General features: G+C 37.0%; 3 protein-coding genes, 1 long non-coding RNA gene and 1 other non-coding gene across 6 annotated transcripts; 2 read left to right on the top strand and 3 right to left on the bottom strand.

The window, feature by feature from the left end:
- Positions 1–648: 648 nt before the first annotated feature.
- On the bottom strand, positions 649–1,071 carry LOC133868578 (uncharacterized). Its single transcript, XR_009900360.1, has 2 exons — positions 930–1,071; positions 649–837 (listed from the first exon to the last, which is right to left on the bottom strand). It is a non-coding gene; the product is annotated as an uncharacterized LOC133868578 (long non-coding RNA).
- Positions 755–3,460, top strand: LOC133868570 (trihelix transcription factor GTL1). 2 transcript variants are annotated; one of them, XM_062305499.1, is made up of 3 exons: positions 758–1,450; positions 2,201–2,829; positions 3,125–3,460. In XM_062305499.1, exons 1-3 carry the CDS (start codon positions 1,014–1,016, stop codon positions 3,145–3,147), a joined length of 1,089 nt encoding a protein of 362 aa, XP_062161483.1. In that variant the 5' UTR covers positions 758–1,013; the 3' UTR covers positions 3,148–3,460. The 2 variants fall into 2 exon arrangements, with proteins under 2 accessions (XP_062161482.1, XP_062161483.1); XM_062305498.1 differs by lacking the exon at positions 3,125–3,460 and having other exon boundaries at positions 755–1,450; positions 2,201–3,066.
- Positions 3,461–7,806: 4,346 nt separating this feature from the next.
- LOC133868574 (nuclear transcription factor Y subunit B-6-like) lies at positions 7,807–10,553 on the top strand. Its single transcript, XM_062305504.1, has 2 exons — positions 7,807–7,858; positions 9,851–10,553. The coding sequence occupies exons 1-2, from the start codon at positions 7,807–7,809 to the stop codon at positions 10,462–10,464; spliced, it is 666 nt and encodes a 221-aa protein (XP_062161488.1). The 3' UTR covers positions 10,465–10,553.
- Positions 10,554–11,009: 456 nt separating this feature from the next.
- TRNAT-CGU (transfer RNA threonine (anticodon CGU)) lies at positions 11,010–11,081 on the bottom strand. Its single transcript has one exon. It is a non-coding gene; the product is annotated as a tRNA-Thr (tRNA).
- A 960-nt stretch (positions 11,082–12,041) lies between these two features.
- Positions 12,042–15,674, bottom strand: LOC133868571 (tRNA (guanine(9)-N1)-methyltransferase). Its single transcript, XM_062305501.1, has 3 exons — positions 15,109–15,674; positions 12,975–13,334; positions 12,042–12,370 (listed from the first exon to the last, which is right to left on the bottom strand). Exons 1-3 carry the CDS (start codon positions 15,664–15,666, stop codon positions 12,161–12,163), a joined length of 1,128 nt encoding a protein of 375 aa, XP_062161485.1. The 5' UTR covers positions 15,667–15,674; the 3' UTR covers positions 12,042–12,160.
- Between the last annotated feature and the right edge of the window lie 1,000 nt (positions 15,675–16,674).

Raw genomic sequence — 16,674 nt, 5'->3', positions numbered from 1 at the left:
GCATGTGAAAATACATTTGATGTATTAATCTTATTAAAAATACATATAAAAATCACGTGGTCTAAAATTATCAAATATAAATGAAGTAACTTCAGAATTTGATTAGTACGTAAAGTAAATTAAAAAAAGAAAAAAAACACTGATTTTTTTTCTGTCAATTAAAACAGATATGTCTAGCATGTTTTGTTCCCATGTATGAAAACTGAAAAGAAAAAACTATCCATAAACTTTTTAAAATAATCCATCCAAAATTCAATACTAATCTTAAATGTCCCATTTTTTTTTTTAAAAAAAAATGCACTTGTAAATATGAGAGTGAGAATATGTTTAACATTTTTCAACATGTAATGTACAAAGCCAAAGTCTAGTAAGAAGAAGATTTTTCTCGAAATCCAATTAAATGACTTGAGACCCAAGAAAAATAATGATAATTATAAGATCGTAAACGAGTAAACTGAGAAAAAGAAAATGGGGGATTTTCTTGGGAGTTTCCCAGGAATCAAACAGAATAAAGTGTAACAAACATATAAAATCCTAATATTTCACGTTTCCAAATTTGGCCCCCCTCCAACCCCACCTCTCCTAAGAAAAGATGTTAAAAAATTAACTTTTTACCTTTTCCTAACTTTGACATCGCAAAAAGTAACATTAAAAAACTTAAAAATATGTCTTTGTATTAAAAAATAATAATACTCTTCGTTCATTTACGCATTTATTTCACACCGATTGAAATCCAATTACAAAGATGCAAGAACAGAGAACTTGTCACGAACTTACCAAGTAGGAACGTTAACATCGATCCCGACGCGTAAGCTCCAAGGACACCGCCGTAAATAACTGCAAACAAAGGGCAATCCGAGTGATTTTACGAACACAGTCAAAAGACTCATAGAGGCACGGAGCGCTTTATTGGGGATTTTAATTTTTACCCTCTTTTACTCTCATTTACCGAACAACCCAGAACCCTTGACGGCGCTAGAAGGTATTTTTTTTACCATTCACTCCACTGTAAAATGGAGCGCTTCGCCGGCGACGGTGGAGCTCCAAGCACGGAGATGGCGTTCCCGGACCATGTGGCGCCGTTTCCCGAGGCGGTGGAGCTGATCTACGCGCATCCTACCGCGGCGATTCACTCGCCCGCGGAGCTGATCGGGCACGGCCAGAGCCTGCCGCCGAAGAAGCTCCGTCCGATCAGGTGCTGCAGTGGCCGGTATCCGGAGGCCCTCTCCGGGACCCTAGGGAGTTGCTCGACGGAGGAGGAGGAGGTGGGGTTTCTTGACGGAGCACGCAGCGAGTACTTTGAGGCTCCGGGGAAATATGGTGCCGGCGAAGCGGTGAAAGGCGGTGGCTTTGGTGGTGGGTTGGTGGGGGATGACCCGGATAGAGTCAGTTCGGGTCCGGGTGCGGGCGAGTGGGGCCTGAGCTGTGAGGACAAGGCCGAGGAGTCTAGGTGAGTGTGTTTGGTATTTATCTCCGACGTGCACTTTCAATAAATTTAGATCTATTTTTTTATTTGTCTATTTTATTAATTTTCTTTTTCATTGTTTGGAAAAGTTTTTTTTTTTAAAAAAAAAAAAAGAAAGAAAGAAAGAAAGGGGGCTTTCCCAAAGTGATCTGGGTAGAAGTTCTTGCTTTTGTGTTCTACTAAAAAGTTGGGTTTTAAATTTTGATGCACAATTGCATAAAGAACAACCAAAGACTTCTTTTATGGGAATGTTTCCTTGAGAACTTAGATGAGTTCTAAGAGAATTTTATAGGAAATTGAGATATGGGTATGTATTGCTCATAGTTAGTCTATTCTTTTTCTAATTTTGTGGGATGCCAGTGGTGGTGGTAGCTTTTGGGACTCTGGGAAAGGAACTTAGTGGTAAGCCAGGTGATGTAGGAACTTGGCATCAACTGTAGCTGGCTTAAGAAAAACTTTGTAAAGGGGTTGTATTTGAAGTAGCATCCCTTGATCTTTCCACAGAAAAAGAATAAATAAATAAATAAATAAAGCAAAAATTTGGTTGCTTGAATGTTATTAGTTTCTGTTAAGACTTGGTAAAAACATTGGGGTAGAAAATAGGACCATTGTAAAAATTTTGTGGTACAAGTCATGGCTCTTCAGGTTTTCAAGGGTTTGGATATTAGGATTGTATTTTAATCCGAACCCCAAAACACTTCTAAAACCAATTTGACAGATTATTTCTACTTGCAGCTCATCATCAGATGATGAGAATGGTGATGATAATTCGACAGCAAACATCAGAGAACCTATGAACCGGAAGAGGAAGAGAAAATCAAGGAGAAAGCTTGAGCTTTTTCTGGAAAATTTGGTCAGTAAAGTGATGGAGAGGCAGGAGCAGATGCATAAGCAGATGATAGAGATAATAGAGAAGAGGGAGAGGGAGAGAATAATCAGAGAAGAAGCTTGGAAGCAGCTGGAGATGCAAAGAATCAAAAGGGAGGAGGAGATGAGAGCTCAAGAGACATCTCGAAGCCTAGCCCTCATTTCTTTCATCCAGAATCTGTTGTGCCACGAAATTCAAATTCTCGAACCTGTAACCACCCAATGCAAGGGAGAAGATGGAGGTAACATTGGTATGCAAAATGACATTCAGTGTAATCCAAATAATAGAAAATGGGAAGAGGCTGAAGTACAAGCGCTGATTACGCTTCGATCTGCTTTGGAACATAATTCTCCCCTTACAGGCTCCAAACAATCTATATGGGAGGAGATATCTGTTGGGTTGCGCAATATGGGCTACAACCGGACTGCATTGATGTGTAAACAGAAATGGGTGGGCATCAACAGGAACTTCAGAGGGAAGAAGCATCCTACAGATGGTAAGATATGCCAATATTTTCATGAGTTGAACATGCTATACAGAAATGGACTCATTGATCCAGGGTTTCTAGGTAAAGCCACAAACAGTGAGATTGAGGCCAAGAGTGAAAAGAAGTGAATGTTGCAAAAATTTTGTTAGTGATTTCAAAGAAGCAGCGTTGGAGCAAAATATTTTTCCTTTGGAACTCTTATCATATCAGCTTTGAACCTTTAGATATATATAGTATCGTCTTTTATTTGTCTGGCCAAGGGGAGTGTTTTAATGCTCTCTTTTTTTTTTTGTCCAACTGACAGATGAAGCTATGCAGTTAGCCTGAAATCGACTGCTGGACTGGAGTTGGTATTCCCTGTTATGCTTCCTCTGTTCATTCTAGCTTTTGTTGGCAACTGGTAATTGGCAATATTGGCATGCAAGCTCGGAGAGTTCTAAATTATTTGATACCCTTATCGGCTGCCTGGGCTTTGGTAGCTGGTGAGTGTGCCTATTCTGAAGGCGATCAATTTTGTCGGCAAGGTTTGCGGGTCAGTTTTATAATTAAGATTTGCCATGTATCCGGTAAGGCACAACATTGTCCAGGCTGTTAGGCCTAAGACTTATTTTTCATGAATGGAGACATCTAGTTGAATAAATGATATAGCAATATGCCAGATTGAGGTAAAGATAAAAAAAAATTAAAAAAAAAAAAAGAAAAAAAGAACGGCTATCTCGGTAAAGTGATACTTGTTGTAAACCTAAATATCGACTTGGCTTCTCCGTTCAGGTTCCATCCATTTTTTTTTTTAATGAAAACCTAGGTCAATGGCTTTTAAAACGCGATGCCAGTCCCAAATGCCTCATATATATATATATATATATGAGTCGAGTAAATTGTCTTTCCATCCAAGTTTCGTTTGATTTAGGCAAACTTACCACATGTATTGATTTGGCATTTAATCCAAAAATAAAAAAATAAAAGAACAATCCTTTATCCAAACCCCTTTAGCAACAAATCCTGGACCCATCGTGCATGAACTGATGAACTGAGTTCTCAACAGAAGAAAACATAATAGCAGCATTGCTTTTAATCTCAATGAACTTCAAAATTTAAGCTCAGACTCTGGATTTGTTGGATTCTTCCATGCACGGTGTGCTTAAATAGACGTTAGTAGTTTTTGTGTAAATTTGGCACTTGCTCATCACCCTATAAAGGTAGCTTCAAATGAGGAAATGGATGAACCGAAATACCAATGATAATTCAATAGGTGGCCGAGAGAGCAACGCCATGAAGAACAAAAGCACAGTTTGTTTGTCTTATCACTGTTAAGGGTCATCTTATCCTGTGGAAAGGAGAGAGAGCGTCAAAGAGGTTGAGAGACTATTGGGTTTATATACGGCAATTCGTGTTCGCTAGCTTATCGTGTTTAAGTCAAAATAGAGGCATAAGACTATTTTGGTCAATTTTAATCTGGCATATTTAATTAAACAGGTTATACATACCCTTCAATTGTAATTCGCTAATTTCATGTTGAGTTTGTGTCGGTTTGTTGGTCATATAAAAAATTGCCAGCTCTTATATCGCATGCCGGGTTCGGATCATGTCAAAGTATGAATATAAGATTACCAACTCATATAATTAAATATGTTAAACTTCTCGACTCTTACTCGCTAATTTCGTATTCATGAATCATGAATAAAATTGTCGGTCCTAGTTTATATAAAGCAAATGTTGGGGTTTTACTAATTAGGAGAGTATATATATGAAGTTGCATTAAGTAAGCTTAGTTAATATACTAGTTAAATTATCCATGGCCTCTCCACGGCTAGAGCCTTGAAGTGTGTGTGTTTTTTTTTTAAATAATAATAATAATAATAAATAAATAAATAAAATTAGGCACAATTGTATTTTTACATTGTGTTCTATTTTTTGTATAGATTACATTGTGTTCTATTTACCTATTTGACAACAAGGATAATGGATGAGGTCTGATTTTTTTATTTTTTTTTTATTTTATTCAAGTAAGTAGAGGTCTTGATTTTCAGACGTTGAAAAACAGGTCTTAAAATCATTTAATTACAAACTAAAGTCTAAAGTTAAAAAGTGTGAAACGAAAACTGAAATCACACGGCAATTTTTTACAAAATTCAAGAATTCGACACAAAATTAATGAGTTAATGTTTAAATTAAAAGTTTAACTCAGTTAATTCAATAGGTCGGTTAGGGTTGACGCTTTATATACATATATTTCAACACGATCCGAATCCGCAAACAATAGTTAGGACTGAAATTTTTTACACGATCTACAAACATGACACGAACCCAATATGAAATTAGAGGGTTAGAGTTGACTTATATAGTCTTATACTTATATCTGATCAACACGACTCAAATTCGACATGCAAACACAAATTACCATCCTTAAGAATAAGCAATAATAAGACGAGTAATGCTACACGCATTCTTTTTCTCACACTCCTGATGTAACTTTTAAAATTACAGTTCGATCAAAATATAATTATTATTATTTTCAAATCTAATGATAATTTTAAAAGCAACTAAAAAAAATATAAAAAAGAGTGAGAGCTAGATTAAGGGTGTGTGTAGCGTTACACTAATAAGACATCCTGAGAGTAAGCGATGATAAAACATTGAAGTACACAATAAACAGAAGACTAGAAAGAAGAATCAGACGATCTCCAAATGCACAGTATGTATACTACATGCTCCGTCGTCAACCGAAAACGTAACCAAACGACAAATCTCAAAACACAGAAAAAAGAAGGTATATATATACATCAGTTGGAGGCTTGATGGAGGAAAATGAGAATGGCTACGAACAGCACCGCGAAGATAAGGAGAATAGAAGCAGGAGGTGGTTGCAATGGACCCATCAACAATGGAAGGGAGAGGAGCAGAGCCGCCACCAGGATTATCATCACTAACGAACCGGCGCGACAGCCATACTTTTCCATCTTCATCGATACCACCAAACCGGCCTTAACTAACTTGTACAAGATCTTGATTGTGAGGATCACATGCACACATTTGGGTTATCATTGGGCATATAAATAGTTTGCATGGTGTCGCTTGGGAGAGGGTAGCAACAGTTGGCCAAGTAAGTATATATGGATGCTAATTCACTTCCATTTTGTACGACCTGACGTTTCGTTGCTGTTATTATTAACCATTGGGATTTGGGACAGATATGTACGTTGGATCTAAATTTCAAAAGAAAGGTTTGAGGTTTTAGAGAATTCACGTTCAATTAGCGAATTTTGTTTTTTATTTTAGCTTACAATTTTATTTTATTTTAACTATTCACTTTTTTTAAGCATTTACATGTCGGATCAATTCTCTTTTTTAACTGTTTATTTTTATTATTCTATTTAAATATTTTTTTAAAAAAAAATTCTTTATTTTTTATTAACAGAAGACATAATTTTAGAGGTTAATTAGAAAAAAAAAACTTTATTTTGAGTGAATAGTACTCACTAAATGTTTTTTATGAGCCACATACAAACTTATTTTGCTCTCATTTTAACATCTTAATTAGTCAAAATAATATTTAGTTAGCGGAACTGCCGTTGTGGACTACTAATTACGAATTTGAACACTTCCATAAGGATTTAGTTGAAGCCATAATTCAAACCTGATAAGCTGGAACAGGACTGGGGGGTTACGGGCCTAGCCCCCCTCCCCTTTACTTAAAAATTTATATATATAGTTAGCGGAGTCCGTTAGTGGATCACAATACAAATGATATTTAGCGGTTATCTCACTATTTATATGAAGGTGGCAAACTAACGGATTCTGTTAACTTAGTGAACGAAAAACGAGTTCAAAGAGTGATTCGTAATTATAGTTTACCACAATAATCCTCCATAAACTTTTTGTACAACATAGAATAATTCGTGATTTAGGCTAATTCCATATACCAATTGTACAATTAACCCACATTTTTATACATAGTTATAATTTTTCCTTAAGTTTAATTTTTTTTCTTAAAATATTTATATTCTTTTTGGTCTAAAAAATTAGGTTGGACTCCTGTCAAAATAAATTTGGCCGTTCAATTAATGCTTTGACCCTTCCAGCAGAAAAGAACTTAATTGATTCTATATAGCTAGCCGTACTCAAAAGACACATTCTTTCAATAACAGATTGAAAGTGGGGATCGGAATTTTTTGTTATTAGGTTGCAAATTTTACAAAAATTTGAGTAGTCTAAGAGTGAAGAATTGCAAGGCTCACCTATCACGAGCAAGCAAGTGAGTCTTACATTCTAGATTGCTTTAGTAAATTGGCACCCCACAAACATAATTTTCTTAAATTGCTTAAATTTTTATAAAATTCAGACAACTTATATATATATATATATATATATATATATATATATATATATATATATATATATATATATAGCGTAAAAACAAGATGTGCCAACAGTGTCTCAACTCTGGATCTAGATTCTCAACAAATTTGTATATGATTACTAGTAATTTAAATGATAAATGTGATTTTTTTTATTTGTTTTTAATAAAATTCATATGTCTTAACAAGTGAACGGACTGATGGAGACTTTGTTACAATAAGCGGGTCGAATAAGTTGAAGATCTCTATCCATCGTGAACCCAAATATTCCCACTAATTGAACCCATGGCCACATTGGACGTGGGTCCAACTTGAAAGCTAGGCCCACTTCCATGTCATGTCAGCGCTGTGCAAGTGCGTGTTCAGGGGGCAACCTACGAATGCCGGTCATATCGAGCTGCTGCAGTGCTGCTCTGAGTGCTGTCCAACTGTAACTGTTGTTTCTAACCGGGTAACACCAGAGGGTTCCTCGTTCATGTCGCCGCTTACACGTGGTGTCCGCTTTTGGGCACTATATACGTACCTCGACACTTGCCAAGTAATACATACGTACAGCTTCAACTCCACTCACAGATTGATCAAATTTTCAGAGAGAGAGAGAGAGAGTGTGTGTGTGGAGAAATCCGAAATGGAACGTGGAGGCTTCAATGGCTACCGCAAGATCCCTAACGCAAGCTCTGGTAAAGTATATATGTATATACATTTCCTATGCTTATATATAACGCTTCTTGTTATATATCCTTCTCGAAGATCTTGCTTTTCGTTCTCGCATGAAAGGAAGCAAAACAAACTGAAAATAGTATCATTTTGTATGTCGAAGATATCCCCCCGTGTAATATTGTTCTTCTCTTGCATGCAAATGAAATATCTTCTTTTTTCTTTTTCACGTTGGACGAATACATTATTATGCACATAGAAATGTATCTTCACTCTGATCAGCTCCCCCTTAGCAATAAAATAGGCTGCATTTTGAGCTTTCAGACCTAGAACAACCCCTTTTTTTTTCTCTTCTTTTTTCAATGTTCAACGTACATTATTGGCACACCATTTAAACCGCGAGCGAGCCCTGGCTAGGGCTTTTGAAGGAACTCGGACCATTTAATTTTGTTGATATTTTTGAAATTTTGGCATATTTTTCGATCTCTATTTTAACTTCATCGAGTTTCTCTATCTTTTACTTAATGCAGCTCTATTTCTTGTGTTCTTCCTCGATCTTTTGTTTGTTTTGGAAATTTCAGTTTTCTTTAGAAAAACGTGCAGACATTATTGTTAATTGCCCTCTCTTCCTCACTTTATATATATATATATTCACAATAGAATGGTCTAAACATCTGCTCATCTGCTGCAAATATATTTATGCGATTGACTGTTGCTTTGGAAATTGGCATCCTTCCTTGCAGTAATAATATTCTTGATCATCTCGATCTCTTCTTTTTTATTCAACTCAAAGTACCATAAGCTGAGATTGCTGTAGGCTAAAATGGTAGTTGATAATTAAAATTAAGGAAACGACGACTGAGGAAATTTGAAACACATGCTGGGGCTGTACAAGTGGCATTTTTAATGCAGGCCACATATGACCCTACAGGAGACAAGTGCCTTCCATGCATAAGCTAAGATAAGGCTACATATATAATGCTTCAATTCTCTTTATATTTATTTATCACATTTATTTTATATTGATCAATGTCTCATATTTTAAAAAAAGATAACTTTATTACATTTAGTTTATATTAGTTATTGTGTTGTGTTTTAAAAATGACTTTAATATATATATATATATATATATATATATATATATATATATATTTATCATATTTTCTTAGCTATAAAATTAACTGTTGAATTTATAAGAATTACGTTAGGTTTTGATTTGGTTTTTGTTTTTTGAGTAGTTGACATAAAAAGAAGAAATATTTTAAATTATGACCCACCTTTCTCGAGCTGCGTTTAAAATTATATGATATGAAGACAAAAATACATGCATGAATAGGGTTGGCTGGGTTGTTTGTCTTCTTTTTCCGAGTCCCAATCAGAGCTATTCTTTGGTGTTTGTTCACTTCTTGCGTGTCGTGTTTCTTAATTAATTACCTAGGGGCTGTAACCAAGAGCTCTAGCTAGCAACCTTAAATTAAACAGATCTCATGCAATATTCCATGGTCCCATAATTGGATTGATATATATAAGAAAAATATTTGGAGTATTAAAATATTTATTATGGTCTTTTTACAAATTGATGTGTAGTCCATAATATGTAAAAAAAAAAAAAAATCAGTTATTATGGCTTTTATTAAAATATTTTTATTAATTGGCATGATGACAGTTTATAATTTGTAAAACGATTAGAAGTATATGATTGATAAATCAACTGCCAACTAAATAGACTGACAAATTAAATTTTAGTTTAATCATTTTAGACGTTCACGTCAATTTTGTTAAAAAACTGGTCGCAATTAAAAGTTGTTAGTACGTTCTTTTTAGTAATACTAGCTCGTCCATAATTACTGAAATAGTTAAAAATAGTAGCTAGGTAAACTTGTCGGCATAGAATGTCGGGATACATGAGATAGAAGTACTATATATTGGTCTCTGTCTAGAGGCGATCGATGAGGTTTCATGGATTAATACTCAAACGAATGGTGAAAATCACAACTTTGTATCGTGCATGGCAGGGCTGAAGCTAACAAATATCAAAATGAGGCTGGCGGAGATCAACCACGCCAACAGTCATTCAAGCACGGAAGACAACGAATGCACGGTAAGGGAGCAAGACAGGTTCATGCCGATCGCTAACGTGATAAGGATCATGCGCAAGATCCTTCCTCCGCATGCCAAGATCTCGGACGATGCAAAGGAAACAATCCAAGAGTGTGTCTCCGAGTACATCAGCTTCATCACCGGCGAGGCCAACGAGCGGTGCCAACGCGAGCAGCGTAAGACTATCACTGCAGAGGACGTGCTCTGGGCAATGAGCAAGCTGGGCTTCGATGACTACATCGAGCCGCTCACCGTGTACCTCCACCGCTACCGTGAGATGGAGGGCGATCGTGGGTCCCTAAGAGGTGAACCGCTCGGGAAGAGGGCGGTCGAGTTTAGCACGCTGGGGGTTGCTGCTGCTGCCGCATTTGCGCCGGTTTTCCAGATGGCCGGCCATCATCACCATGGGTTTTTTGGAGCTGCCGATCATCACATGGGTGGTGGATACTTGAGAGATGCAGCCAATGCTGGCTCGTCCCAGCAGGCTGCTGCAGTGGCAAACGGTGAGCCACGTGGCCAGTACAAGTGAGCTAATTGACCCACTTAATGCTACTCTAATGATCAGAGGTAGCACTAACGTAGTTAGTGAAAGAAGAGGGGAGATCGAGAGAGAGACTATGGCTGTTTGAATCTAATGCATGCAATGGAATAACATGGTTTTTTTTTTTCTTTTTTTTTCCTTGTACGTGGAGGTGTTGGGTATATATATATAACACACACCGGGAGGCAGGAGCCCTACAATTGCTTTAGAATTTTCATGATGCATGTCTTCATCTCTCTCGATCTAAGAAAAAAGAAGAGAAAACAGACGTAATGATCACCAAGTTAAGCAATCATATAATGAATTAATGGTTGAAAAACTTTCATCTTGAGGTAATGAAGCCAAAACGTGCATTTTGCTGATGAATGATCGATCTTAATTCTGAAGGGCGAATAGATCGAGCGCCAAAGCGAGGATTGAGTTTGTGACAGTCGTACTGAGATGTTAGGTGAACGATACCATCTAAGTAATTGGACCTTTGAAAAAATGACAGACTGACAGTTATAAGGGATATGAAAAAGGCCAAAACGAAAAGCTCCCAGCGAGGATCGAACTCGCGACCTTTCGCTTACGAAGCGAACGCACTACCACTATGCTATGGAAGCTACGTTGTTTATGATTCGGAAACTAAACTTTTTAACTAAGTGAGGTCCCCCCCTTTTTGTGAATGTTGTGTCTTAACCCTTCTCGGCCATTTGTTGGATTGAATGCCAATTTTGAATGAATTCCACGACTACAATCTAAGTGAAAACATATATAATATTTGAAAATTCTCAAACCCAACATGTCAATTTCCTCAAGGTTTTAAACAAGAATGAATTTCTGCGATGAGCACTAGCGCCTAAATTTATAGGCACCAAATTGTTACTTTCAATGATAAATTCGCATCTACATGCCAACTATGCTAACTGAAATTCCGCTTAACTTGAGAGAACAATGAGCAAATTGAAACACACAAAACCCATTTGCACATATCTAGTGTAGGCATAATGCCACAACAGGCTTAGGAAGAGGTGTAATAATTGAACGAGACTATCAGACCCTGGTCTAAGGCGGATTTGGACCTCAAGCCATGATGCCCGAGCAGGTGGAGCCCAAATCACCCGAGCAAGTAAGCAGGCGGATTTTGCATTCTTACGACATTTATAGGCTGCCTTTTGAACCCTTTTTTTTAGTAGTAGTTGTTTTGAAAACACTTTAACTATTTTAAAAAAGTAAATGATATAACTTGAATATTTGTGATTGAGTTATAATATAGATTTGTGTCCGTGTGTATATATATATATATATATATATATATATATATCCATACTATAATCTTGTAAATAATTATAGATGTTTTAAGTGTAATAGGTAATGCAAAGCTGGTTGAAATCAAATAAATTTTTTCAGGGTTTAACGGATACCATCTTTACTCGGCAGAGGATTTTTTTTTTTTTTTTTTTTTCTAAGCTCGGCAGAGGAATATGATTTTAAGGGAGAAGAGCTATCCTCCTGCCTCCATTGCCCATATCAGTATACTAAATAGTATTACTCTTGATTTATAGGGCAGAGGACATGCCATATACATGAAAAATTTGTAGCTCTGATTGAATAATCAATTACATGGCATTTTTTTTTTTTTATCTTTTACAAATGCACCATATGAAAGGGAAAAAGAATCCGTTCCAGTCCATAATTTTCCCTAGACATGGAAAGGGACTTCAATACAATTCTTTTTTCTATCCAATTGATCACCTTTCTCTTCGTTTTCTTCCTCTTCTACCTTTTGATCTCCTTCTGAATCAGCTTCAGGTCTTTTCCTTTGAGGAATCACTTGAAAGAAAGCAACTTTCCAATCCTTTGTTTCCATAAACTTGAGGAGTATCTCTATCACTTGGTTCACTGTAAGGACCTGCACTCAAATAGACAAGATGCAGATTTGAGAAAAGTAAACAATCAGCCAAGTGACAGCCTGACAGATGTAGCAGGAGGAGGGACCATACAGGGTTCTATCCAAGTACTAATTAAATGGCGATATTCCATTAAGTTCTACTACAAACAAAATTGACAAAAACAGAATAACCTCAGTTTATGTGTATGGTTGAGGCTGATGTATATGGATCACCTTATCTTCTCTGTGAGTTACATATAGGCCAATTTAGATAAATGTTGCATTATAATTTGAATTACTCCTACAACAACTAAATATGCAGTTTCATATGAACAAATAGAGAATTTTCCATAATATACTCCCTAATTTCATTGCTGAGAACCATAAATAGAGACATACACTGCTTTCCAGGAAACCAGAACATTAAGAGAATGTTTGCTGTTAATATGCCAATTGAGAACATGTATACTAATTGCTAGACAGCTCGGAGTGAAAGTAGTGCTGCCAAAACCAAGACAAAGACATGCTTTATTCACAAAAATTACATTTCTATCATTAAAGCAACAGTGCCGTGCACTATATTCAAACTTCCAATAGAAAGAACAAGCCAGACTGAAAACTATACCTGGGAACTTGACATCTTTAAGTAATTCCCAATGGGGAGCTTTGCTGTTTGGATTCCTTGCTCTTGTGCTTTCTTCATGGTTATCCCTTTCCACCGATTACGGTCCACTAATCCACCAATAATGTAAATTTTCTTCAGATCAAGTTCCTCAAGAACAGTTTCAGCATCCGCTGTGAGATATACCAGATTGTCCTTCTGATCTTGCAATGCTTCAATGTAAGATCGACTTTCCTTCTCAACCATCCACTTATCAAACCCTGGAAGCCTTTGCAATTGGCTTCCCATTTCTCCCTCACATCCCGTCAACCACAGATGACAAGGGCTCGTACATCTTCCATTCACCGCATAACAATACATAATCTGCATTTTTTATCAATAATAAAGGACATAAGATAACCAAGCAAGTTAAAATAATACCAAACTGTTCCTCAACAAAATGAATTAACCATTAACGGGATCAATAAAACCAAAGAAGGGTGCTCGTGATCAAAGACAAATATCAATGCTAAGTGGCAACAATTCAATTACAAAAAGGTTTGATCCTCCCCATCCCAAACCCTTGCATGGAAAACAACAAGGTGGGCTATATCATTTGTAACCGGTGTTTACAAGAAAACATCAATTATGGAGCATACAAGAAATGTAACAACATACAATAAAAAAATCCAAATATAGGTAACCATCCAAAACAATTTGATCATATAGCAATGCCAATTGGAAGATTTCACTCTCTAACATCTTGAATCAACTACAATGTGACTGCAACTGCAGCTTCAAATACGAATAACTTCTGTAGCTTCTTAAGATATAGATAAGCCAATCACTTCCAAGTTAAAAACTCTAATCCCAAGCATATAAACTCATTAGTAAAATTCTAAAATTTTAACCTCTATTTTAATTTTTTTTTTTTTTTGATAAGTAATGTATATTAAAATTAAATATTTTAAATTTTACCATGTCTAGACGCGAAAAGATCTAGACAATCCTGATCCAAGTGACATACATTCTCGCGGATCAAAATTCTTAAAATACTAAGGATACTAGGTATCCTTTTAGCTGCTCCTACCACAACATAGTATTTACCCCTCTGATATTTATCATATTGGCCTTAAACAACCCTCTTTTGGAGGGGACCCACCACATGTTATCTTCACTTTCTCTTCTCACTCTAGCTGAGAGCAACACCTGAAGAAATGAGGCAAAGACATCCACAATCATGCGCCGCTCTAGCAAAGCTCATATTCTATAGGTTGGAATCACCCAAAAACTCCAAGCGAGCAGCAACAGAGGCATCCTTTGCACGAGCAATGCCAAATAGAATTGGAAAAACCACCTTTAAAGCCACATCCCCACATCACTAATCATGCCAAAATCTAATCCTGAATCCATCCCCACCTTAAATCAGGTCTGACACAAAAATTTCTCCCAACCTTTCTTAATATTATTCTATAACCCCACCCCAAACACACCAGAAGGCTCAAGAGAACACCATCCACCACATGAACTGCCGAATCTAGATTCCACTACAAGTCTCTACCAAGCCTCTCTCTCAAGCCCATAGTGCCACATCCATTTACCTAAGATAAGACGATTGAGCACTATCAAGTTCCTAATATCCAACCCTCCCTCAAATATCGGAGAACAAACCTTTGACCAACACACCGAGTGAAATTTGAACTCTTCACCTAGATCACCTCATTTTTTTTTTTTTGATGACGAGGAACCCTTCCAAGACAGAGTCATACCCACTCCTGTCAGGTCAGCCTCAAACCCTTGTAAAGGGTCCACTCCAGACGGATCAGGTAATAGTGGCTTCGTCGGCGGGCTGGCCCCAAATAAATGTTTGCACTCAAGGAGGTTCGAACCTTAAACCTCATGGACTACCACTCATGGACTACCACAAAGACCAAGGTCCTTGCCATTTGAGCCAACCCCTTGCGGTTAACATTCCTAGCTCACCCCATATTTGGTATTCTTGGCCATTTAATTTGAAAATAATGGTTAGAATTTGAGAAATCTAGGGTAGAATAATCTTACAAAATCTTCATTTACCAAATCGACAGCGTCTCAACCCATTTATAACAGCAATAGCTCTAAAGAATAAAAATATAAGCATTTCAAAAAAAAAAAAAACCTGTTGAACGAGGCTGTGAATCTCGGAGGGGGTCATGAGGTGAACGAAGTCGAGGTCAACGACGATCTTCTGGCCGAGCTCTCTGGCTCTTGTGAGCCGCTTGATCTTCCTCTCCCTCTCCTCCGACCTCTTCTCCATCCTCTCCTTCCTGAGGCTCCGCCGGGACTCGATCAGCCTCGACCGCTCCTCCTCCGGCACGCCCGCCAGCGTCTCCTCCCACTCCTTCCGCTTCCGCTCCGCCTCCTCCCTCTTCTGCTGCTTCTCCTGAGCCTTCTTCTCCGCCTTCTTCGCCTCGAATCTCTGCTGCTTCAGCAGCTTCTTCTTGGCGTTCTTCGAGAGGGCTTGGGGAGGGCTGGGGAGGGCATTCGAGGGGTTATCGAAGGCATTTTTGTCATTTTGCACGTCCTCCATTGTTCGAACCAAGACTCTGCGTGAGGGTGCGTGAGATAACACTCGGAGCAGAGAGTTTTGGGGTTTTAGGGTTCTGTGGAACGACGTCGCCGTTAGCTTCTCTCTTTTTTCTTGGGGCAATATACCTTGATAATTGAATGTTGCCATGTTGGAAGTTGGAACGATTTCATGTTCTACTGTTCTAGTGTTGGTTGCGGCAATATGCTTTTTTTTTCAAAAATAAACCCGTTCAAAAAAAATAATAATACTAATAAACGAGTAAGAACATTACAGAATCTAAAATATAAAAATAAAAAAAGAAAATGCAATAGTGACAACAATTCAGCCACAGCTTCAAAGGAGATCTTCGAAGGCAAAGAGGCAATCGAAAATACTTCTAGCAAAGTTCATTGTAACGGCCTTTTGCGGACAATAGTGAAAATTGCAAAATCAGTTACTATGATTACATCGATTCATAATTTGCTTTACAAAAAAGTTACTGATAGCTCTCTATAGTAAGTAAAAAAATTAATTAGTTCCCTGCAACTACTTTTTTAAAGAAAACTGTCAGAATGATATGCAAGCATCAATCATATTATAACAGATGTAATTTGCAATTAAAATAAAAAATAAAAAAAAGTCGAGCCACCATTTTGACCAAATAGAGAGTGGCCGAACCACTCTTAATGGCTATAGATAGTTCATGCACCCTCTCTGAGCATATTTAGATTAGTTCGATCACTCTCAAATGTTCAGAGATGGTTCAATCACCCACGTTTGCCTATTTAAAAGTAGTTGAATCATACCCAATAAACAATGGTCATGAAATGGTTCGAACACCCCTCTCACAACCATGAGAGTGGTTTGAACACCCTTATTTGGGCAAAGGAGTTGGCTCAACCATCCCATGAGCTTTTTTTTTTTTTTTTTTTTTCTTGTTAATTTTTTTTTACATATTTTTATCTTTTTATATTTTAATTGTTCATGGTACATGTTGTTTTATGATTGGATGTGACGTGACACTTAATGAATTCCATTAAAATTTTAGACAGAAGCTGAGGGTATGGATATATATTATTATTATAATTTTGCTTACCACATGGATGTCTCGGCAAAATTTTATACAATGTGGAGCGATTTGCAAATTGGTTCAACCACATAAACTAATTTTGCAAT

The sequence above is a fragment of the Alnus glutinosa genome, chromosome 5 (genome assembly GCF_958979055.1).
Source record: "Alnus glutinosa chromosome 5, dhAlnGlut1.1, whole genome shotgun sequence".
Classification (NCBI taxonomy): Eukaryota; Viridiplantae; Streptophyta; class Magnoliopsida; order Fagales; family Betulaceae; genus Alnus; species Alnus glutinosa.
This window is presented reverse-complemented; position numbering and strand designations above follow the sequence as displayed.

Coding starts and splice junctions, on each gene's coding strand:
- LOC133868570 (XM_062305498.1), top strand. CDS start 1,014: ATGGAGCGCTTCGCCGGCGACGGTGGAGCTCCAAGCACGGAGATGGCG. Junction 1,451..2,200: donor GACAAGGCCGAGGAGTCTAG/GTGAGTGTGTTT, acceptor TTCTACTTGCAG/CTCATCATCAGATGATGAGA.
- LOC133868574 (XM_062305504.1), top strand. CDS start 7,807: ATGGAACGTGGAGGCTTCAATGGCTACCGCAAGATCCCTAACGCAAGC. Junction 7,859..9,850: donor GATCCCTAACGCAAGCTCTG/GTAAAGTATATA, acceptor CGTGCATGGCAG/GGCTGAAGCTAACAAATATC.
- LOC133868571 (XM_062305501.1), bottom strand. CDS start 15,666: ATGGCAACATTCAATTATCAAGGTATATTGCCCCAAGAAAAAAGAGAG. Junction 13,335..15,108: donor TTCACAGCCTCGTTCAACAG/GTTTTTTTTTTT, acceptor TAAAAAATGCAG/ATTATGTATTGTTATGCGGT. Junction 12,371..12,974: donor TAAAGATGTCAAGTTCCCAG/GTATAGTTTTCA, acceptor ATTTGAGTGCAG/GTCCTTACAGTGAACCAAGT.